Raw genomic sequence first — 22642 nt, 5'->3', positions numbered from 1 at the left:
GACAACAACCCATCCGAATTGTGTCGGCTGTAATTCTAAATGAGCTGTCACCGATAAGAATTTGATACTTTGCGACGCGACGCGCCCTCGCTTTTTGCGCTTGGCGCTTTCACCTTGACTATCGGCATCCCTTTCTTCTTCTCGTCGAACATTCACTCCACCTAGCCTTTCGACCCGCGATCCCATAGCTCAGAACCATCACCATATCCGCCATGGAGGAGAACGTCATTTACGGCTCTCCGGCCAATGCCATCACCCCGGGTAGCAACCCCATTCTGTCGCAGCCGCCTCTTCAACCAGACCCGTCAGCTGCGCCCGAGACCTCTGAAGGTGAGCCAGGACTCCGTGCGCATGGAATGCACACAGCGGCTGTCCACTAGCTCCAACAATACTAATCCCCATACCCACTCCCAGATGTCCAGATGGTCGAGGCTTCTCTTTCAGAGCCCAACATCAAGCAGGATAGTACCACGCCTGCGCCCGGTGGTACTTCAGACAACCCTCTCGATGCCCCCGATGGACCGCCTGCTGAGACCACGTTAGCCAAAGATGATGAAGAGATGCGCGATGCCCCCAAAGATGGTCAATCCGGCGATAAGGACGGCGACGGGGCCGCCGCTGGCGCCGAGGGTGGACAGACGGAAGTCAAGTCGAAAGAGAGCATAGAGAATGCCGCGCGCGAACACCTTATCTCCCAGACACACTCCATTGTCCTGCCGAGCTACAGTACTTGGTTCGACATGAACGTCGTCCACAGCATCGAGAGGAAGGCCATGCCCGAATTCTTCAACAGTCGCAACCGAAGCAAAACACCACATGTCTACAAAGACTATCGCGACTTCATGATTAACACATACCGTCTGAACCCCATCGAGTACCTCACTGTAACTGCATGCAGACGGAATCTGGCTGGTGACGTGTGCGCCATCATGCGTGTTCATGCATTCCTTGAGCAATGGGGCCTAATCAACTATCAAGTAAATGCGCACTTACCAAGCCTTGTTGAGTACATACTAATTACTCATAGGTCGATGCTGACCAACGACCATCCCAAGTTGGACCTCCATTCACTGGTCACTTCCAGGTCATCTGTGACACCCCCCGTGGACTTCAGCCATGGCAACCGTCGGCAGACCCTATCGTGCTGGAGGGCAAGAAGAGCCAAGACACGGAGCAGAAGGCCGCTACCGCTGCTACGGCCGCAGGCGAGCGCAATCTTGAGATTGGACGAAATATTTACGAAGCCAGTGCCAAGGGAACGAAACTCACCAAGACCGAATCAAAGACCAACGGCGACGCAACAGCTGTCAATGGTACTGCCAGCGCTTCTCCAGCTGCTGAGGATCCTCTGAAGGCGCCTATTGCCAAGGTTAACTGCCAGCATTGTGGAGTCGACTGCACCAGGGTTTACTACCATCTTCCTGAAGCCAACTCGCAGAGCAAGACCAAGTATGATGTTTGCCCGAGCTGTCTGCTGCAAGGGCGCATTCCCAACAACCAGACCAACACCCAATTCCTCAAAATGGAGAATCCCATGTATTCTGCCATTTTGGATCGTGATGCGCCCTGGACTGACGCTGAGCTTCTGCGACTCCTGGAAGGTCTGGAGAGATACGACGACGACTGGGCTCAGATCGCAGAGCACGTTGGCACGCGAAGCAGAGAGGAGTGTGTGCTTCAATTCCTTCAACTCGACATTGAGGACAAGTATATCGAGACAGAGGCACCAGTCCACGCACCGACTGGTCTGCAAATGCTCGGTAGCCACGGTGGCCACCTGCCTTTCAGTCAAGCAGACAACCCGGTCATGTCTGTCATTGGGTTCTTGGCAAGCTTGGCAGACCCCAAGAGCACCGCAGCAGCTGCCAGGCAGTCTGTAGAGGAACTCCGCGCTGGTTTGAAAAACAAGATTGAGGGTGGTGAAGTTGCCAAAATAAATGGCAAGGGCAAGGAGAAGGAAAGTGACTCCATGGAGATCGATATCCGACAGGAGAGCACGACGACTACTACTACCACGACGACAACCACCACCAACACCCTCGCCAGCATCCCACTTGCCGCCGTTGCTGCCCGTTCTGGCGGTCTTGCTTCGCACGAGGAGCGTGAGATGACCCGCCTCCTCTCAGCTGCTGTCAACGTCACACTTCAGAAGATGGAGTTGAAGCTGAAGTATTTTGACGAGATGGAAGGCATTCTGCAAGCCGAGCGACGAGAACTCGAGAGAGGCCGCCAGCAACTCTTCCTTGACCGTCTGGCGTTTAAGAAGAGAGTCCGAGAGACCCAAGAAGGTCTGAAGGCGGCAGCTCTCAATGGTGGCGATGTGAAGATGGCCATGGGTGGTGATGGCAATGGCTTGACGTTTACTTCGACGCCGGCGGCGGGCGCTGTGCAACCCTTGAGCGCTGACGGCCAGATCAAGAGTTACGAGGCGTAAATGCTGTCGGACTATATACACGGCATGGTGTGCGGATGGAAAGGAGATGTGGCGAAAACCGGTATGTTTCGGGACTGGCTAAGGTATTCTGCGTTATTTGTTCTTGAGAGAAGGCGTTTCGATGGTCGGCTCATGCTCATACAGCTCCCGGTCTTGTGAAAGTATGTTGATAAAATGTGTACCACCAGTTACTAGGAGACTCATAAATAGTGTCCACCAATGAATTCTTTACGTTGACCTAATTTCTTGGCTTATCAGATCGTATGTGCCAGCCCAGCTGTGAAGGGCATGACTGTCCTGAGAATTGTACAGTAACTTAGGCACCCCCGTAACAAACATGGATTATCTACAATAAACATGGCAGAAACGGTCCTATTTTCCAGTCTACAAACACGGGTATATTATTCTCTCCACTATCATCATGTTGATCAAGTGCCAACAGCACCCTCTGCATCCCTACCAGCCACCTCCCACTCACTCATATACTCAAAAGTAGCCCTCCAATCGTACCCAACTGCCGGCTCAAACACTGCACGTCTGGCTCCCTTAGGTAAGCCTGTCGTCGTCGCCGTCGTCTGCCCAGGCCCGCCAGTACTTGGCATAGTAGTAGTCCCCCACTGCGGTGCCACCCCCTGCTGGCGTAGCACCCCCCACAGCCGAGCCTCTTCCTGTGTGCTGGCCCGGGCATCATGCTCATCGGCCTCGGCTTCCAGGCGGTATTCGGCTTGGATACGGGATTGGAGGGCCTGGCGCGCTCGTGTGGTGCCTTCGAAGTCGGCGGAGAAGTGCATGGCTTCTTCGAGGTCATATTTTATGGCTGCGGTCTCAGGGGATAGGTCGCGGTTCGATTCGCTGGTATCTTGAATTTCGGGGTTCATGGAATCGATTGGAGTGGAGGTGGTTGATGTGTCGGAGAGATCGTCATTGTCATCATCGTCGTCGTCGTCGTCTCTTTCAGGGGCCGTTCGCCAATGGGGCCTGCGGTAACCCAGAGCAGCTTCTATGTCGTCATACGACATGATCTCGTCACCTCCGCCCTCCCCTTCGTCCTCTCCCTTCGATCCATAGACATCCAACCTCAACCTCCTTGCCGACCGCGCCCAAAACTCGCGACGGCTCGTCTTCATGGATATTGAATCAGCCGCGGCTTTAACATCCCTCGCCTTGACCACGTGCCGCGTCTTGGCCACAACTTCCTTCTTAGCTTTGATCCTTGACTGGCTCATATGCAACGCAGCCGCAACCAACCGCCTCGTGACACTCACAGCCAGCGCATGAAAATCCGATAACGCCGTGCTCCGGATAGCAGGCGGCACCGAGTCCGAAAACCACCGCCAGTTGTACTCGGGTATCGACGAGTTCATGAACATGTGCTCGGACACCCTAATCCAATTCCTCAGAATAAAGAGCTCGGCAAACGGCAACTCCACATCAGGCCCTTTCCGCTTCATACTAACTTCATCCAGCTCCTTGCTTAACGATTTGGTAACGAGCCATTTGTCACCCCACTTCTTTTCCTCAACCGCCACCTCATGCCCCTCCTGACGCAGCGAAAGATCGTCCCCGACCTCATCCAGCGCGTTACAGCAATCCTGACTAACCTCCACCGCTGCCAGCACCTCAACCGGTTTCAGCGTTTTGCGCCGTAGATCCCCCTCGGCCTGCCGTCGCCGCAGCTCCGTTTCCGACAGAAATACCAGGTACTGGTGCACCTCGACGGCGCCCTTGGTGCCGATGCGGGCGGCGATGCCGGGGAGGTCGTCGCGCCCCAAGCGGCCTAGTGCTGAGAATAGGGCTTCCTTCTCGATGTGATTCCAGCGCGTTGCGCCGAGTTGGGAGTCCTGGAGCTCTGCCGCGTTGGTTTCGGTAGAGACTACGAGGCCTGCGGCCGCATCCTGGATGTCTTGGTTTAGGAGGGCTAGGTAGTCGGCGTTGAAGGTGCATTTTTGCCGTTTTAGGGGCGCACCGGAGTAGTCGGGGAGGCGGCGGCGTTTACGGGATCGTCCGAAGGAGTTGGGACTGCTAGCTTCTTCTCCTGACGAGGCGGTGGCGGTGTTGTTGTCTCCTTCACTGGACGATTCGCTAGAGCGAAATGAGTCGTCCTGCTCGATGTACGGATCTTCTTCTGCTGGGAGCGCTTCTAGAACACCAGAAATGTGAGATACGACCTCGCTGGGGGCGTAGTCGTCTTCTGCTGAACTCATAGTCCTGTAGGTGTCGGCGACTTTCTATAATAAAGGTTCTCATAGAGGTTGTAAAAAGTTATGGCCGAGCTTTGAAAATGGCAGGTGGACCCAAGCTCGTGATTGCCCGGAATATATCTGTCATTCTTAAAGTTGAAATCTGTTGCGTCATCTCCTGCAGCATAAGTAAAAATTTGGATACCGTCCAAATCTAGTCAGACCTTGGTGAATGGCTTCTTAAGTTGGTGACTTTGGAACGTCGTGGCGAATCACTAAAAGTTGTTGCAGAGGCCTTGAGTGGGTATGAAATACTTTCACAGCACAGGACACCAATAGGTAGGGTTGAGCAACAGTTTTTCATTCAAAAACGCAACCTCAAACATCAACTGACTGTAGCCAACTTGAAACATTCCATCAGATCTGGATAAATTGTACCTATATACCTGAACAAGGCATTTGTTATTTGGACTTCGCAAGGGCAAGTGACGATGACTTGCAATAATCAGCTTCCCATTATAGATGGAACGAAGCTTCAAAGCACAGACCATATAAGCTATTTACGGCGCTTCGACGTGTACGTTATCGCCCCTGGTGTACTCTAATGTACTTTCTGACTACTGAACGCCCAGTCAATGTTAGCAATACCCACAGCTCTATCGATAGCTAGGCTATTTCATGAATTACATGGACGTATTACCCATGGTAATAACCCTAAGGGCCGTCACCTCACACTTTATGAGTTGATCTATTCGTACATACCCTACAATACTATGTAGTATGGTGACGTCTACGCTATCCTCTTGATTAAAGTCTTTCGCCCGATCTCTGGCCGTTCAAGACTAGCTTGGTCAAATGGGTCTCGTGTTTCTGGGTATGGATGCTCAAATCCGTTAGCACTGTGTTATGTCGCCTGTCCGTACCTAAGATCCATAGTTGATAGCGTTATCTTGCAGGGCCTGGTTGGTAGTCTTATGCAAGTACCCATCAGCTTAATAGCACAAGCCGCAAAATCAAAGAGTCACAAGCATCTCGATCTACTTACAGGTTACTAATATTCTGAAGAATATACTGCATTATCTCTTATATGTATATTCATATCTGTAATGAGTATTTTCGCACTAGATTTCCCGGTATACATCGTATGATAGCTAACATTACTTGTTCATATAATATTCGGGTTTTTTTCATAAGAACATGCCCTCGATGCTTACGCTACGGACAGTAAGCTACACTTTAAAGAATCCCAATGTCTAAGATGCAGTACTGGTAGGTATATGAATACTATAGCACGTAGTAAATATATATTCCTACTTCACACAGTCCCGCGCAGATTAGGTTTATGACAATATAAAGATGTTGCCCCTTCACTCAGGTACTACATCTATTCCGCTTTCCAGTTGCGTAAGGTGGAAAATGAGGAAGCACAAAGCGGATGGTCAGGTCCTAACACTCGAATACGAGCTTGAGCACACTGGTCCATCAACATAATAGCATTATCAGTAAGCCCTTGCGATTTCCAAGAAAATGCCAGGTTGGCCATACTTCTCAGCGTATCGGGATGCTCCGCACCTAGCACCGTCTTGCTCATCTCCATCACCTGCACTTCTAGCAACTCGGCCTCCTTCCACCGGCCTTGGTTACAGTACGTCGATGCCAGGTTGGCTATACTGCTCAGCGTATCGGGATGCTCCGCACCTAGCACCGTCTTCCTCGTCTCCATCACCTGCACATCTAGCGACTCGGCCTCCTTCCACCGGCCTTGGTTCCAGTACGTCGATGCCAGGTTGGCTATACTGCTCAGCGCATCGGGATGCTCCGCACCTAGCACCGTCTTCCTCGTCTCCATCACCTGCACGTCTAGCGACTCGGCCTCCTTCCACCGGCCTTGGTTCCTGTACGTCGATGCCAGGTTGGCTATACTGCTCAGCGTATCGGGATGCTCCGCACCTAGCACCGTCTTCCTCGTCTCCATCACCTGCACGTCTAGCGACTCGGCCTCCTTCCACCGGCCTTGGTTACAGTACGTCGATGCCAGGTTGGCGATACTTCCCAGCGTATCGGGATGATCCGCCCCTAGTATTTCTCTTCGCAGCTCTACTGCTTGATCTAGTCTCTTTTCGGCCTCCTTCCACTGTCCATGATAGAGATAGTAACCTGCCACGTTGTGCAGAAGATATGCTCTCGCCTTGTTTCCATCCTGCGAACCAGTCTCTTCTTGTCTCAGCACGGCATACGCATGCGGGAGGTACTCTTGACACACCTCCTTGCTCTCATGTTTACCGTATGGATAGGTATTTGATACTATCCGAAGAGCTTGCTGTGCGAACTCAGTCATCCTTCGGCTATTAACAAGCCATTTCCGCGTGACCATTTGTACCAGCCGGTGCATGTCCACGCTCTGATGCTTCGACTCTTTAATGAAGGAAAATGCCTTTAAAATACCTAGCGCTTTCGTAACTGCTGCCGCTTGACTGGCCTCTGACTCCTGCGGCGTTCTTTGGAGATAGTAATTATTTATAAATATTTTCGGAATAGCCTGTCGATCAAAAAGACTGAGAAGAGATAGAACATCGCTAGCGAATGCATTTTGTCTCTCGATCTGCTCAAAGGAGGAGATGATCCACGTTGCTGTGAGGGCGTGTGGCGTGCCCGAGTCTCTCCCGACAGCTTCGAACGGTTCGCTGAGACAATCCACAAGTCTAGAGTCGCTCTCAGACAATAGCTGGACATAGTCATTGATTAATATGTCGTTTTCTAGAATAAATGCTGCCGCCTGGGCGAGTGCGAGCGGTAGATTTTCTAGGCGGGATGAGAGGAGCAACGTTTCTTCCGTAGAGATTATATTAACTTCTTCCTCTAGCATTGAGCGAAGCAACTGGTCTGCTTCGTCATTAGACATGCTGTCAATCCTGATTGGAGGCCTTCCTGGAGCAAGCCGTGAACCAGTTTGTTTGTTCCTTGTCGTGATGAGAATCAATCCGTGGGCGCACTCGGGAACATAGCGTCCTAAGTTGTGTTTTGCTTCAATCGCATTGGTAGACATATCGGCGTGACATCCATGTATTTGAGAGAATAGATGGGTGTCGTCAGCATTGTCAATCACCATGAGCCACTGGCCTGAGTTCTTTGTCTCTAGCCACTTCCTGACGAGGAGAAGTGCGTCGGCTTTAGGGTCGTCACGTCCGGGAATATTACATTCTTCGGCGATAGAGGCGAAAGCCTGGCGGAACCGTTGCGCATTACTAGCATGGACCCAAAAAACAGAAACACCGGGATGCGTCTCTTTCATCCAGTACACGTACGCCAGTGCTATCTGCGTTTTACTATATGAAGTCAGAGAGTATAAAGGCTTTGACGAGGTGTCTTGCATTACCCAACGCCGCCTAGGCCATAGAGCGCTACTCTAGAGCACGGCTTGACTGTAGCTTGGTTTTGGTCATGCCCGAATAGTCGTTTGACTTGATCAAGAATTTCGGACCGACCAACAAAGCCCGGATTCTCGTTGTATGGGACAAGAACTGTGGCTCATTAGCGAGTTCCGGGTCCCCAGACTTAATTAATCACTTACACCATGTATGGGCAGTTTCAGGCCCGTTTCTCTGGATATAGTGCTCGAGAAGTGCCTTCATTGCTGAGGCCGCTGTTGCTGCTGCAAAGTCCTGCCACCTCTTGTTCTTGTGACTGTCAGCGTAGTCACATACCGCCTTAACAATGACACACGGAATCTCGTCCCATACCCCTGCTCCCTCCATCTCAAAAGCTATGATGCTATGTTCTTTGGCTATCCTGTCCCGGTGTTCGCCTGATTTCATTACTGTATCACCCGAGCCTATACGCCCAATGTGTATTCGAGATTCTTGTGCGTTCGTGATATCTCCTTCCTCAAACTGTCGCTTTCTCTTAGACTCCAGGCGTCTCCTTAATACTCGATGCCCGACGTTACACTGAAGCTCCTCACAAGACGCACTAATCGCTCCGTCACAGGCACTGATTTCATCACAGCTACAGGTTGATTGATCTCGATGTCTGTGGGGATAGTCTGGCTTGAAAAGCGTGTCCTCTCCATCGGCAGGACGGTCGTAGCATGTCCGATGATTCGTCTCGACGGCCGTTTGTTGGAGTTTCTTCAGGATCTGAATGGTCCGGCACTGCAGTTCATTCAGGCCTAGATGCGTCTCGAAGATGGCGAGCAGAGTGCGGATGTCCTTGCTCGGCCGGCCGAGGTTATCATGGACAGTATCTTTCCGGCTGAACTTACCAGGGTACTGACGGCCTAGGTCATATTGAACGATGCTATTGCTGATGACAATATCCCCGAGCAGAATCTCGTCGTCGGTCCCCGGGCTGGGCACTCCACCGCAAATGCCAGTCAAGATGGCCAACTTGAGCCCAGTATAGATTAATCGGAGACGGGCTGTCTCATTTGCGGCGCTGACCTTCCCCATGTTAGGAAGGAGGACCAGAACAGCATTGTGGCTTCCGATCCGGCCCATTTTGTGATAGTTGTCATGTCCGGCAGGACGACCGCGTATATCTCGATCTTCGTTCCAGAATTCATCAAAAGCCAAGGCGACGGCATCGTACTCGAGGGGCAGGGCGCATATGACTGCGACGTGGAAGTCTTCACGACAGCGAGGCCGATAATTGTTAGTCATCGCAAGTCGTCAAAGATGTCGTGGGAGACCGTGTTTGTGCTACGGAGTCGAAAGTGTAACCTGTTGATCATTCAAGAGGGTGTTTTGGAGAAGTGGTGGACAGACTATCAAGGGCGACGACCTCTCCACCGCACGCAAGGCTGTGTCTGCTGTAGATCACGCGCTTAGGTTGGTTGAGCAGAAATCCGCCAGCAATCCGCGCTGCGCACTTGCCTGCATTCCCTGCATGGCTTCGCATTAACGTGGATCGCTCGTGACTGTCTTGGGTTATTTGGCGAGAGTTCCAGAGAACATTATGGGTTGTCCTGTACTCCAGCGAATAACTTCGGGTTCTGGCAAGATCGGACTCTCAGCTTTTCATATGGGCTTGGAATCTGTCCTTCATCCAGCCTGGATTCAATTTCGGCCAGCTCAGGCAAGACGATAGCAGTTGCAAGGCCGTGTTCGTATTGTATGCAATAGAAGGAGCCTTGGCGGCTTATGCACAGGGGTAGATCAACGCGGACCCAGCAAGTAGAACACATGGTTCAAGGCTGAATTCGGCCAAAAATCTCAAAATCGGTGCTTTGTAGACAGTAATCTAGCCCTATAGCAACTAAGTTTGATGTCGTCCGTCAAAAGCCCATGTTGGATCTGCAGGTATGTAGATTCGGTCTCTCGTAAAGTGCTCCGCATGTTACCGTAATGCACCTGGCCAGCAGGTCATCCCTAACTGTACGTAAGCCCACAAATTTTCACCTACAAAGCCGGAAACCAATTTCGTGACTGCTGTCATAAGAAAGAAACATCAACAGTAAACTGCTCATATGCACAAAACGTGCGAAAAGCAACACTGTTCCAAGGCAGTTAGCTCGTCCAAGATGACTTAGTCGCCGATCCCACCTGCTGATAACTGCCTGAGGCCTAAACTGGGTGATGAGTCAGCGGTGTATGTGATCAGTAACAACAATAATTTCAAACTAGACAGTAGCAAGTCATAATTCAGAATAGTACACTAAGCGACCAACCGGCACCGTGTCAGCGCCAAGAAAGGAAAAGGTCTGTACACGAATGATTTAAAGATGTAGAATATGGGTAGGGTGACTTCGCTTGTGACTGTAGTAGCGCTCGTATGTACCTTTCAAGTCGAAACTCAAGGATACTTGGGATGGCATCGCGCACAGTATAGGCGCCGGAGATGGCATATATGGTCTGTGCTTTGTATTTTTATTTTGGCTGACATGGGAAGCCGATTTTGCAAATCACTGCAAGGGTCAGTATATTTGTACCAAGTGCACGGGTCATATCCACAGACCCACCTATAATCCCCAAAATACTTCAGTTACCTCAGCGCCAGCATCTTCAGTTCACTTGACGAGTTCAGGATCTCATCAAGTTTTCCATCACCAACCACCCAAGGCTCGGTGCCTGTGCAATGCAACGCTTGTGCACGCCATGGCGTCCTCTGACTTCATTGGTGGGGAGGTCTCGCCCATTGATCGTCCACAGACGGGGTTTTGTCGTTACTCATCCGACACGGGCTCGCGCTGCATCTGCAACGGCAATCCCCGTCAGTTCTCCTTCTCCTATCCAGAAAGTCCGTCTCCGTGACTACCAGGAAGAATGTATCCAGTCGGTCCTTTCTTCGATACAGAATGGCCATAAACGTCTCGGTATCTCACTGGCTACCGGTTCTGGCAAGACGGTTATCTTCACCCAGTTAATAGACCGTATCAAGCCTGTCAACGAACATGCCAGCAAAACTTTGATCCTTGCTCATAGAAGAGAGCTAGTAGAGCAAGCTGCTCGGCATTGTAATAGTGCATACCCAGAGAAGATTGTCGACATTGAAATGGGCAATATGCGCGCCTCTGGAGCTGCCGATATCACCATCGCCAGCGTGCAAAGCATAATGTCGGGGGATAGGATCGACAAATTCGACCCCGAAAAGTTCAAGCTGGTTCTCGTTGATGAGGCTCATCACATTGTGTCCCCTGGCTATTTGAGGACTTTGAAACACTTTAACCTCGACCAGAAGAATCTTGAATCCCCTATTCTTGTTGGCGTTTCTGCCACGTTTTCCCGTTTCGATGGACTCCGGCTTGGAGCTGCCATCGACGAGATTGTCTACCACAAAGACTATGTCGACATGATCGGGGACAAGTGGCTCTCAGACGTGATATTTACCACGGTGGCATCGACAGCCGACGTGTCCAAGGTCCGCAAAAGCGCCAATGGGGATTTTCAACCAGGCGAGCTTTCCGATGTAGTCAACACGGAGCAGGTCAACGAGATTACAGTTCGAAGCTGGCTTGCCAAAGCCGCTGAGAGAAAGTCAACCCTCGTCTTTTGTGTTGATCTTAACCACGTGTCCGGGCTGACCAATACTTTTCGAGCCCACGGAGTCGATGCCAGGTTTGTAACCGGAGACACACCCAAAGTCGAGAGAAGCGAACGCCTCGAAGCCTTTAGGCGTGGGGAGTTTCCGGTCATGGTCAACTGCGGAGTCTTCACCGAAGGGACGGATATTCCAAATATTGACTGTGTCATTCTGGCTAGACCGACTCGCTCCCGTAACCTCTTGGTTCAAATGATTGGGAGAGGCATGCGGCTTCATCCAGGCAAAGAAAATTGCCATATCATAGACATGGTGTCCAGCTTGGATACTGGCATCGTAACGACACCGACGCTGTTTGGCCTGGATCCAGGCGAGCTGCTTGACGGCGCGGCAGTGGACGACATGAAGGAAATTAAGGATCGAAAAGAAGCTGAACAACGGAGGACTGAGGAGGCATACACAGGCAGACCAGGTACAGGTAGCAGAGGGCCTAACCGCACTATCACATTCACCGAATACGAATCCGTCTTCGACTTGATCGCGGATACATCAGGCGAGAAACACATCCGTGCCATCAGCCACTATGCCTGGGTGCAGGTTGGTCCGGGCAAGTATGTCCTCTCCAGCCCAGGTGGCTCTTACATCAGGTTGGAGAGAGATAGTACTGTGGAAGAGGATGCGCCCATGTTCGCAGCATGGGAGATCCGAGCCCTCCCCCCCGGCGTCTCGAAAGCCCCTTATGCAGCACCTCGTCAACTGCTCCAAGCCACCACATTCGTGGATGCCGTCCACGGAGCCGACAAGTACGCATCAGAAAATTACCCTCGTACCTTCATATCAAGGACACAACGATGGCGGAGCGGCCCTGCTACGGATGGACAGCTGAGGTTTTTGAATAAGCTAAGGAGCGAAGGAGACAAGTTGGAGGCATCAGACATTACCATGGGCACAGCCGCGGATATGATCACCAAAATCAAGCATGGCGCTCGCGGACGTTTTGCAGCATTAGATGCAGACCGACGTAAGAGGGAACGCCAGAGCACGATGGCTCAGCAAGACAGAGAGAAAAGAATGCTGCGGGAGAAGGTGTCAGTTGGTTCTCTGGTGGCGTGAAGCACCAGATCAAACACAGTTCAGCATCAACAAATCCTAAGGTGTTCATCCAAGTCACCAGAGAGTCGCCTTAGGCATGACCCATCACCCTGGGGCCGTCAAGCAGTTGGCGACCCTGCACCAGAATGAATTGGGATGGAGGACCTCTTGAAGCAACTGTAACTTTCTCAGTCAGTACATTCTAGGATTATCGGTCAAATAATTGTTCCACTTTGACAACTGAGGAATCAATCTTGGGACCCTTCACGCTGATTCATTCTGGCAATTGTGCGTTGGCAGCAAGTTGTTTTCCACCGCTCAACTTCCACTCACGATGCCTTCACGTTGCAGGGCCGCGAAACCCCAAACTGCAACACCTCTTCAATCACCATTTTCCCAGCATGATTAATTTATCTGTTGCGTGTTCATGAAAACAAAATCAGCCATGACGCCAGCGGACAAAGCCATAATGGCAACTAAGACCGTGCCGAACGACGCAGCCGAGACCTTGCCGGACAATGCAGTCGAGACCGCGGCCGCGACGGTGACTGGAAGCAAACAAGCCACTCCTTCCAGTTCAGTGTTATCACCCCTCCCACCATCGCCATTGCCGTTGCACGAAACGCCATGGGGCTGCTTTCCGCCCGCTGTGCCTGATAGTCGCATCCTTCACACCCTCATTTCTATGCGCAAGAGCTTTATGGAAGATACGCTCAGAAACTACAGTGTCCTCGACGGGTTTCAGGGCGAATTGGACGAAATCACATCTATCGAGCGAGTGGGTCTGGAAAATTGGCTGCAGTTGAAGCAGAAAGAGCGATGCGAACTCCGTGCCCGTTTCTCTAACGACCCCGACTTGGTTCAAACACAGAAGGAGCTTCAGGCCTCTGAGGTTCTGGCGTGGAAGGCACCGACCCCGATTCAGCGACTGAATGCCAGACAAGACATACCTCGACTGAAGAGGAAGCTTGCTGAGCAATGCGAGGAATTTGACAAGGCCGACGAGCCAATTCGAGCAGAAATCACTGGTGTCCTGGTCGCTGCCATGGGATTTAAGCGATGCGAGCTTAATGCATACCAGAAGAGCAAATTCATTTCTGCCACTGCTCCTGCAACTCGAACTCGAGAATTGACGTCAGTTGAGAAGATGTTTGGTGCCCTCAACATGGACGATGATGCTACTCGCTCTCCTACCCCGGATAACGACCACACCGGTCTGAGTCGACCCTCTTCAGGACACTCAGTGTTTAGAATGACCCTCGATGAATCTACTACCGCAGAGGCGAGATTCGACTACCACTATCGCAACAGTTTGAATGTCATCAAACGAGCTTCCAAGGAGCACCCCGAGAACCATTCTGAGAACCATCCCCAGAACCACCCTGAGGACCATCCTAAGCAGCAAACAGAGAAGTCATCCACGCCGTATCAGATTCATATTCCTGATTGGTTCCGTGTTCTTGAAGCCCAAGACTGCATCATGTCAACTCTGCCCACTGTGGAGGAACGATACAAAGAGCTGACCAACCAGATCTATTTTCTGGAAGATAAAATCCGAGCCAATAAGTACAAAGAGAAGGCGGGGCCTACTAAGGAGTGGCACAACCCCAGTCCAGATTGGCACTTCGAGGCACGCCACCAGAAGGGAGGCTGGTGGCGATGCCGATCTGGCTCTGATGCCACTGACGCTGAGCGTAAATGTAAGGTTTGCCATTATTCGTCCTCTCCTCGCAAGGCAGAAAAAGAGAACAAGGACGATCCGGAAGCACAGCTCAAATACCTCATGGACCTTATCGACCAGGCTTCAAAGGAGGTCGCCGAGAAGGACAAGCAGGAAGTCATTGAGCAAATGAAGAAGAAGGACCAGGAGAGACTGTTGCCCAAGGTCACTACCATTGTCAGTATTGGCAAGGAGCTTGCTGAGGAGGATGCCAGACGCCAGAAGGCGGACGAGGCTCGACCCGCAAGGAACATACCTGGACTCGATGGTTGTCGTCTAAGTGCGGGACTTTCAAGAAGCGTGGAGTGAAAGTGCGAACAAGGAGCAGTCTTGTTCTTCTCAATGATTGTTTTATCTGTATCAATACCTGACATTAGTTCGGTTCAGGACCTTGCGTTGGTTTTTCATTGGTTACACCACTCAAAGGGAGATGATTCTCACTGGCAGGTTATACCCACAACATGCATTATTTTTCAGGGCCTAGGAAGTCAGCATAGTAAGCAAGGCGAGGGGAGAAGGAGACAGTTCTGGCTGGTTACACTCATAATGTGCAATCGCTTTTCAGGACGTAAGGGATCAGCATCCTCAGGCAAAAAAGGACATCACTTCTGGTTGCTTGGTTGGATGGATTACACACATAATACATAGTCTTTTGCAAAACATGAAGGTCCCGAGTAACGGTAGCAACTTTCTCATCTCTTGTGTGCAGTTTTCATGAAAGCACTTCTCCGTGTGTGGCGGTGACACAACCTTGAGCAATACCAGAATGGTTTACAGTTTGAGCCATGCACGGTTGTCCATAGCCATTATAATGAGTATTACAATGATTGTGGAATAGTGTGCAGTTGATGGCAGCGATACTGTACTACATGCATTACTTTTATTCCCAAATAATGTGTTTTACTATCCTCAACTGGGTACAATGATACCTAATTTCATCTTGATTCATATGTGATAAAGGTGATGTATCCGTGAAGCTGGTTAAGCATGAATAGCAGCGGCCCAGAACCTACTTGTTCCAAACTAGTCTCTACCCTGAATCGGTTTCTATGGCTCGTATTGACAATTTCTTCGTGTCTTGTCTTTAATAATGAGATACTGTCTCCTATGCTACTCACTAGTTGGTTTCTCTGCCCTCACAGTAGCATTTCGTGCCAAACTGTGACAAGGAATACTGTATCTTTTGGCCATCCAGATACAACAATAGAGCCCAAGTCCCACATTTTCACTTGCATCATGTTCTAGCCGGAATATGTTTCTAATCTGGGCATCATCATTGGCATATAGTCGTCGGGCCACTGGGCGCTGGGTGGAAGCACATGTATCATTTCTATATTTCGTAGTGTATACTAATGCGGGGATGTCTTAGCTCGTTCAAGGGGTCCTTTGTATAAGAAACCCTTGTTTTCAGTAACCGCGCCAGTAATGTTTGCCTGGGATGAGGGCTGCCCTTGCCTTTGTCCTTGAGAGCAGCTTGGACAAATATGCTATATACAGAAGTAAGTCAGATCACTCTCGAACAAATAGAGACGATGATTGATAGTTTCACACGGGGCCTCACTGTAAACTCATCCAGATGGCGTCCTTTATGGTTTGACACATTGACTAATTTGACAATTTCGTCGATTATGGTATTGCGAATGCCTTGATCTGTGACCTGAGCTTCTCGTCACCAGGAGTTTGACATGCCTCTTTGGTGTATACCGTGCTCTAACAACCAACCGGCCTAGAAGAAGGTCGGAAACAGAAGTTAGAATATTCGTTGAGTATAGTTCGAATCTCTTCCCATAATCAAAGCGATGACGACGCTGCTGATTGAAATTAGAATCTCATTTATTGGTTTTCTTATCTGGCTCGCGAATTATGTAGTCTGTACATGTGTGTTGCTACTATGATGACCGGTTATGCTCCACCGCGACGCACCAACAAACCTGATTATAGAACCCAAGGAGAGAATAAATATAAGTTACGACATATTTAAGAAGTGTCTCGCAAATTCCTGCAAGAAGGATAATGAAGCCACTTCTAATACAGCTTATTCGCGCTCAGCTCTGTCCGCCCGAACGGCATCTCCGAACAAATGATGTTCTTGGATATGTTTAGTTACGACCCCTTGACAGTTTTTTTTGACAGTCTATTCCAGAAACCGAAACCACCGAGTAATTGCTGATTGATTTGCATAGGTGGTGTCCAGGAAACTCAGCTCAGCATGAATGATAGCCATCCACCCGTGGTAGAGTGATTAGGCGAGAATGTGATACAAAGCCTCAGCAGATGGGCTCATATCATGAAGAGCTATACGGAGATAATATCCACCACACGTCATGCCGTTGCACATGCCTGGGCGCTACAGTAGAGGTAGAGGCGAGCCTACTTCGCTATTAGATTGAAGGACCCTTGAGACTTCTGCTCGACAACCTGCAACAACATGAAAGGTGCTGATTCACGCTACACGCTACACGCTACCGTAGCGTGTTGGCAGTACGTGATGGGGTTCCACGCAGCACAAATCCTGGAGTAGACTGAAATATCTGTCTGGAGTCCAGTTCGATGGAGATTCGGCTTGTCGTGGCAGAATACGTGAACGAGGGGTTTGGGAAACTTTAAGCGAGGTCGAGTGGTCTGACTGGCTGAGAGTATGCCTTTCCTCAGGAAGAACATACGACGATCAGCTTTTTCGATATATTGGTAGACGTCCAAGTCTGTCTTTCTGACAGTGGCAAAAAGCTGATGGATGATATTGCGTTGTCAAGTGCGACAGGGAGGACTAACAGGCGGTCCATGAACTTGCAGAGAAGGCTCCAGGTGGGACGAGTCGAGTCATGCTGGGTTAATTCTCGGGCTATACGAGTTAATGTTGTCAGCCCTTGGTAGGGGACACATTGGGGACTCTGCAGCATCTGGCATGCTCACCGACCAACATTCTCGAATATCCCTATTCCAAATGCCGTGGCAGTACGCACGGCGTTGCGGTGGATGACACCACCAGGTAACGATCTCACGCATGGGGAGGAAACCCAAGGTAAGCCCAGGAAAGGAAGATACACCGCTATGGGAATGTGGCCAGCGAGCCCTACAGTGCCATACATACCGGTGAGGTAGGTGATTGACCTCTGTGCACCGGTGTGAGAACTAAGTAGTCGATCTGAGCAACAGGTACAGGATGCCCATCAAGTCAGCTGAAGAACGTAAAATGACTGACAGCACCGCTTCGGAGACCTACATTTCTATGTGCGTGACAAAGCAAGCCACGCAGGAGGATAGGTAGAGATGATATGCATGAGGGCTCGGGGGGTATTCTCTGGTTCGAACATTGGACGACGTGTGTTGCTCGGCCTTTATTGGCCTCGGCACTACCCCCTAGACACAGCCCCTGATTGCCACAGCTTATATCTGATCGCCGACTTCGTGCCACGTAAACTAACGAGGAACATCATGTTTTATCAACGTTGACTTGTTCTCCTCCATGCAGTGGTATCGCAACCGTCCTGTGACTGAGGGCGCCGAGGCATCATGGTCATATATTGGAGGCAAAGAGACGTGACGCAGTGAAACAAAGGAAAAGAACATTTCCATGTCCACCGGTGAGACAAAAGTCGCGTCATACGTCTTCTTTAAATCAACTTCCATCAAAAAATGTTTGCTTGTTTTCCCCCTCCATTATCGCGAACGCCGAACTCTCTTCCCCATACTTTCTCGGCTGCGGACGGCATGGAATACGTGCTGACCAAATTGACGATAATCCCTCTCTTACTGTCCATACAGACGACGCTCCACAATCTATGCACCGGACATGTCATTTTCGAAATGCGATGATAGACAGGTCAAGGGATAACGACGTTGCGAAGCAAGCCGACATGGGCCGGCCGAGGGTGCCGGCCAGAACTATTGGACGGTGGGGCAGGCAATTGAGCTGGACTGTCTGGCTGTCTCGAGGTAGAAAGCCCCTGCCTGCAGGCTTCACAGATGACGAGAATCTCACCGAACATAGGGAGGACGACATCTCGACCCTTTTTTCCAGCTTCGGAATTCCCAAAATAGCCTTCCAGCAGAGAGTCAACGGGGCAGAATAGGGCGGGCGAGCGGCAGGCCTGTACTGACGATGGTGTCGCGAGATTCCATATGTCTCTTGTCGCGAGCACCGGCAGGTCGAAGGCCGCTTTCCCTTCCATGTAGCCAATACGGGCCCCTGGGCCTACGGAATAGAGCGTTTGATGATTCGAGAATGGAGCACTAGCTTTCGCCAAGGCAGCGCGCTGTGGAGAATGCACATTCCCAGGGGCGGATACCCGCAGGAATGGTTTGGTTGTCATAGTGGGAAACGTGCTGCGGTGAAGGTAGATATATGATAACTGAGCGTGTAACCCACGTCCAGATTGTGTAAGGAGCCTACATCGCTCTTAACTGGGATGTACTTGGATTTGAAACGAAGGCTATTTCAACGCTCCTTCGCCCTCCCATTGCTCACCGGTTGAGTGAGCAAATTATCCGCATGCGCTCTTGCGCAAGATCGCGTAGATCAGGGACGTCGTAGGGTAAGATCTGGACAATCGTATAGAGAATTGACGGCGCGTTATGGGAATAGACGGACGAGATTCAAAGGGTGGGAAAAACGAGTCACGAGGCTGCACCCGTTCCGTAGACGCAGATGCTGACACCAACTCAAGATTCCATTGCGCGGTGCTTTGTTCGGTCTTACGAGATGACGGTCTCAGCCAACCAGGAGCTTGCATAACCACCAGACTTGCCGGAAGAGGATGCAAATCATCTGCTTTGAATGGATGGGTATCAAACGTGGTGATTTGGATCACCCCTTAGACAGTGTATGAATCGTTACACAAATTGGACTAAGGCAAGCCCATTGCAAAAGATACCAGACCGAGATTCGCCAACCAAGGGGTCGCCGGAGTCTATTGCCGTCTATACACCAGACTTTGTGTTTCTCGTGGAACGACAACATATCGTCGTGACAGATCAAGGAGCTCAGTCCCCTGCCCAGAAAAGCCAATCGCGCACTACGCTTGCAGCCCCAATTGATATGAAAGCTGCGACGAGCCTATTTGGAATACGTCGCGCATGATGGAAGAAATATGGTGAGATGAAAAACGTTCCCTTAAGACGGCGATGATGGACGGGACCAATAAGCACTTGTATAAAGTGCTTGGCTCCAACAACCCAAGACTGGAGGTCAGAAATAAATCTCCATAATTGCTCCCTAGGTCTTTTTGAGTGTGTCTTGTTTTCTCCCTCCAGCCCAAACCTCAACCACCCGTCGAATACTACCGTTACCAAGTACATTTGCCTTTGGCTTCTGCGTTGCCATGCCACACAGCGTTCACGGAAGCTCCCAGACAACCTCCAGGTGCGTGATGAAAACCACATTCTCGAGGGAGCTTGAGGAGGGCTGACCTAAGCAGTTCTGCCCAGAATCTGGGCAGCACCGCGCAAGGCGGGCAACCTCTGATCCCGCCCCCTTCCACAACACCCATGTTGGATGCATGGGCAAGGGAAACCAGTGGGGGTAAACTCCCTATGAGCGAGGTCCTCGTGAAGAGGTGAGTCAAGCTCTGGTACATACCAAGATGACACAATACTGACTTCAAATAACTTCATAGGGCCAATAGTCAGGGTTGAGAGACGTAGAGAACTAAGGGACATCTTTGGTGCGTGGATTTGTAAATGTGCTAGACGAATTGACATCCCTTTCCGTGGGATTGATCAGTTCGTCAGAGAGCTTCTTTCTTCTCATAGCTCCGGTTGAATATACCACTTCGTCACTCCTGATCAGCCGTGCATAACATTAAGCTGCTGTATGGTCGTGCAAATGGTAGTACCATTAAACATGGCCCAAAACGTTGGTAGCTCAGAGTTGAAAGCCTATGAAGAGCTGTCAGCCGCTGGAGCTTCGCCTAGCCTTTGAGCCGAGCCAGCAGCATGGAATCCGTCAAGTGTGATGGTGACGGCACCGGCTTGTACGAGCTGTCTAAAGTTAGATTTCCGAGCTTGAAAATGGTGCGATGTCTTACCGAGCGGGACAGGTCATCAATGAGATCATTCACATCCTCAATTCCAACGCAGAGTCTGATAATATCCTCAGGCATCTGGCGTTCTTTCCTCGTCTTCGCATCAATGCTGGCATGACTCATCCGGCAAGGCATGCTGATCAAACTGTTGACACATCCGAAGCTTACGCTGATGCCGAATAATCTTGCGGCTTCAACGATCCTTTCCGATAGGGTCACGTCGCCTGTCTCAAATGAAAGAACAGCGCCAGCACCTCGTGCCAGGGCCCAGTGGAGGTCGTATTGGGGATGCGACTTCAAGCCTGGGTAGCGCACTCGAAATCCATGGGACTCAAGGAATTCTGCGATGGCCTGGGCATTCGCCTGCTGCTTCTCCATGCGGATGGCCAATGTTTTGACGCCGCGCATCAACAAGAATGAATCGTTCGGAGATAGTCCGCATCCGCTTGCGTTGATGGTGAAATACATTTTGTCGCCGATGGCTGGGTCATTGCACGCAATGATTCCGGCCATGATATCGTGATGACCAGACAGGTACTTCGTGCCAGACTCATAAACAACGTCAGCACCAAGCTCTAAGGGGTTGCAAAGCATAGGAGATAACATAGTATTATCCACGATGACAAGCGCCTTGGGATTTGCATCATGGACGATCTTGGCAATGGAAGTGATATCCACGATTTTGATCAGAGGGTTGGTCGGAGTTTCCAGGAGCACCATAGCCGTTTTGTCGGAAATGACCTCTCCCACGCGCTCAACGTGGGTTGTGTCGACATGATGAACAACGATGCCTTGGTTGGACGATAAATATGCGAGCAAACGGTTGGTGCCACCGTAGAGATCATCGCCCGTTACGACCTCATCTCCCGGTCGGAGAAGCCGTGTTATTACATCCAGCGCACCCATGCCGGAGCCCACTGCCAAAGCCCGTGTGGCGTTCATGATCTTGGCCATGTGTCGCTCCAGATGGGTACGGGTGGGATTTCCTGATCGAGTATAATCATACTCGTTTCCGCCGCTCGCCGACGTCTGTTTGAAAGTAGCCGACTGGTATATCGGAATGCTGGATGCGCCATATTGGTCTTTTGATTCCGTGTAGACCAGTTCAGTGGCAAGAGCATAGCGGCGTCGGCCATTGGCCGGGCTCGAGGGTGCAGGTGACGGAGGCAGATCGTGGCCGTCGAGGTCTACCTTGGAGAATGCCTTGTTGATGGGCTTGGTAGCATCTTCATTCCCAGAGGAACGGCCATTGTCCGGTGGTGTGGCCATTCTGATTGGAATGCCTTGATGTGTTCAACGTGGGAATGAGCGGGTGCAAAATTGCCAAAAAAATATGATGGTAAAGAACTCAATTGGCCCGAAATGTCACAAAATTTGCAAGATATAAGGGAAGATGAAAGCCTTACGACGCGCAGAAATTCCCGAGCAGCCTGAAGATGAGGTGGAGGGGCCAAGTCCCTTGCAGTTGCCGCAGCCATAGAGCGGATATCGGAGGTCAGCAGATGCGGTCAAGCAGAAAATCCGGGGTTTGTCTTATTGGCATTCAGGACTAAAAATGACGTGATCAGAGGTACGTACCCCGTATCTCCTCACCAAAAAGAGGGACGGAGTATTATGTATAAATCGATCTTGTCAAATTTGGATAGGAGTTATTCAAAGGAAGCCCAGTTCGCCGGTTTCCAGAGACACGTACAGACTTCAACCATTTCAAATTGATACAGGAGTACAACCGGCCGGTTTTCTAGTAGTTATGTCAAATGTCAATACGAAGGAGAAGTGTCGAACATGAACGCTGGAAGCCACGTTCCACTGACATGGAAGTGTTACGGGGGGCTGAACGGGAAAAATGTTGATCACATAGGGCTGCACATTCGAAATTCCTGACCCCTCTGTCGACAGTATGTAAGTTTGTCTGAGTAACAGACTAGGTCAACATTTTGATGTTCCGATTGAAACAGTGAGGACCGTAATCGGCGTAGCAAAGGTTTGCTTACAGCATTGGTACTTAATACCCGTCAATAGCGACTATGACTCAAAGTAGTCTCTGCTTCAGTCGTCGTCGATTTGTGAGCTTCTGGCTTTGAGTATCCTATTTCCTGACGCTTTAATTTCTTCGTGTCATTGCGCAGTTATCTTGGAAAAGTCCCGTATTCTAGTACAAAGTGGTATTGACACAACCACAATCCCATCTTGCGTCCATGTATCCCACGTGCAAAAC

General features: G+C 50.5%; 7 protein-coding genes across 7 annotated transcripts; 3 read left to right on the top strand and 4 right to left on the bottom strand.

Annotated features, from left to right (window-relative positions):
- Window positions 1-212: 212 nt before the first annotated feature.
- BCR38DRAFT_345220 (SWIRM domain-containing protein) lies at window positions 213-2434 on the top strand (the record flags this gene model as incomplete). The annotated part of the gene is made up of 3 exons (XM_040856166.1): window positions 213-330; window positions 415-977; window positions 1028-2434. 3 exons carry the CDS (start codon window positions 213-215, stop codon window positions 2432-2434), a joined length of 2088 nt encoding a protein of 695 aa, XP_040714759.1.
- A 325-nt stretch (window positions 2435-2759) lies between these two features.
- Window positions 2760-4884, bottom strand: BCR38DRAFT_435879 (uncharacterized protein). The gene has a single exon (XM_040860414.1). The coding sequence runs from the start codon at window positions 4636-4638 to the stop codon at window positions 2863-2865; it is 1776 nt and encodes a 591-aa protein (XP_040714758.1). The 5' UTR covers window positions 4639-4884; the 3' UTR covers window positions 2760-2862.
- Window positions 4885-5850: 966 nt separating this feature from the next.
- On the bottom strand, window positions 5851-9272 carry BCR38DRAFT_410062 (uncharacterized protein; the record flags this gene model as incomplete). Its single annotated transcript, XM_040858420.1, has 4 exons — window positions 5851-5898; window positions 6878-7940; window positions 7991-8135; window positions 8186-9272. The coding sequence occupies 4 exons, from the start codon at window positions 9270-9272 to the stop codon at window positions 5851-5853; spliced, it is 2343 nt and encodes a 780-aa protein (XP_040714757.1).
- Window positions 9273-10686: 1414 nt separating this feature from the next.
- Window positions 10687-12702, top strand: BCR38DRAFT_344877 (P-loop containing nucleoside triphosphate hydrolase protein; the record flags this gene model as incomplete). Its single annotated transcript, XM_040856139.1, has 1 exon — window positions 10687-12702. One exon carries the CDS (start codon window positions 10687-10689, stop codon window positions 12700-12702), a length of 2016 nt encoding a protein of 671 aa, XP_040714756.1.
- Window positions 12703-12905: 203 nt separating this feature from the next.
- Window positions 12906-14826, top strand: BCR38DRAFT_221406 (uncharacterized protein). Its single transcript, XM_040854252.1, has one exon. It carries the CDS (start codon window positions 13109-13111, stop codon window positions 14708-14710), a length of 1602 nt encoding a protein of 533 aa, XP_040714755.1. The 5' UTR covers window positions 12906-13108; the 3' UTR covers window positions 14711-14826.
- A 3302-nt stretch (window positions 14827-18128) lies between these two features.
- BCR38DRAFT_221394 (uncharacterized protein) lies at window positions 18129-18970 on the bottom strand. Its single transcript, XM_040854251.1, has one exon. It carries the CDS (start codon window positions 18712-18714, stop codon window positions 18226-18228), a length of 489 nt encoding a protein of 162 aa, XP_040714754.1. The 5' UTR covers window positions 18715-18970; the 3' UTR covers window positions 18129-18225.
- A 1308-nt stretch (window positions 18971-20278) lies between these two features.
- Window positions 20279-21693, bottom strand: BCR38DRAFT_344807 (Cys/Met metabolism PLP-dependent enzyme-domain-containing protein; the record flags this gene model as incomplete). Its single annotated transcript, XM_040856132.1, has 2 exons — window positions 20279-20380; window positions 20428-21693. The coding sequence occupies 2 exons, from the start codon at window positions 21691-21693 to the stop codon at window positions 20279-20281; spliced, it is 1368 nt and encodes a 455-aa protein (XP_040714753.1).
- Window positions 21694-22642: the final 949 nt, after the last annotated feature.

This window comes from Pseudomassariella vexata (genome assembly GCF_002105095.1).
Source record: "Pseudomassariella vexata strain CBS 129021 chromosome Unknown BCR38scaffold_8, whole genome shotgun sequence".
Taxonomy (NCBI): Eukaryota; Fungi; Ascomycota; class Sordariomycetes; order Amphisphaeriales; family Pseudomassariaceae; genus Pseudomassariella; species Pseudomassariella vexata.
Note: the sequence above shows the minus strand (reverse complement) of the source record. Positions and strands in the feature narration are given on the sequence as shown.

What these genes read in the sequence shown, in the direction of transcription:
- BCR38DRAFT_435879 (XM_040860414.1), bottom strand. Translation starts at nt 4,638, where the DNA reads ATGAGTTCAGCAGAAGACGACTACGCCCCCAGCGAGGTCGTATCTCAC.
- BCR38DRAFT_221406 (XM_040854252.1), top strand. Translation starts at nt 13,109, where the DNA reads ATGAAAACAAAATCAGCCATGACGCCAGCGGACAAAGCCATAATGGCA.
- BCR38DRAFT_221394 (XM_040854251.1), bottom strand. Translation starts at nt 18,714, where the DNA reads ATGACAACCAAACCATTCCTGCGGGTATCCGCCCCTGGGAATGTGCAT.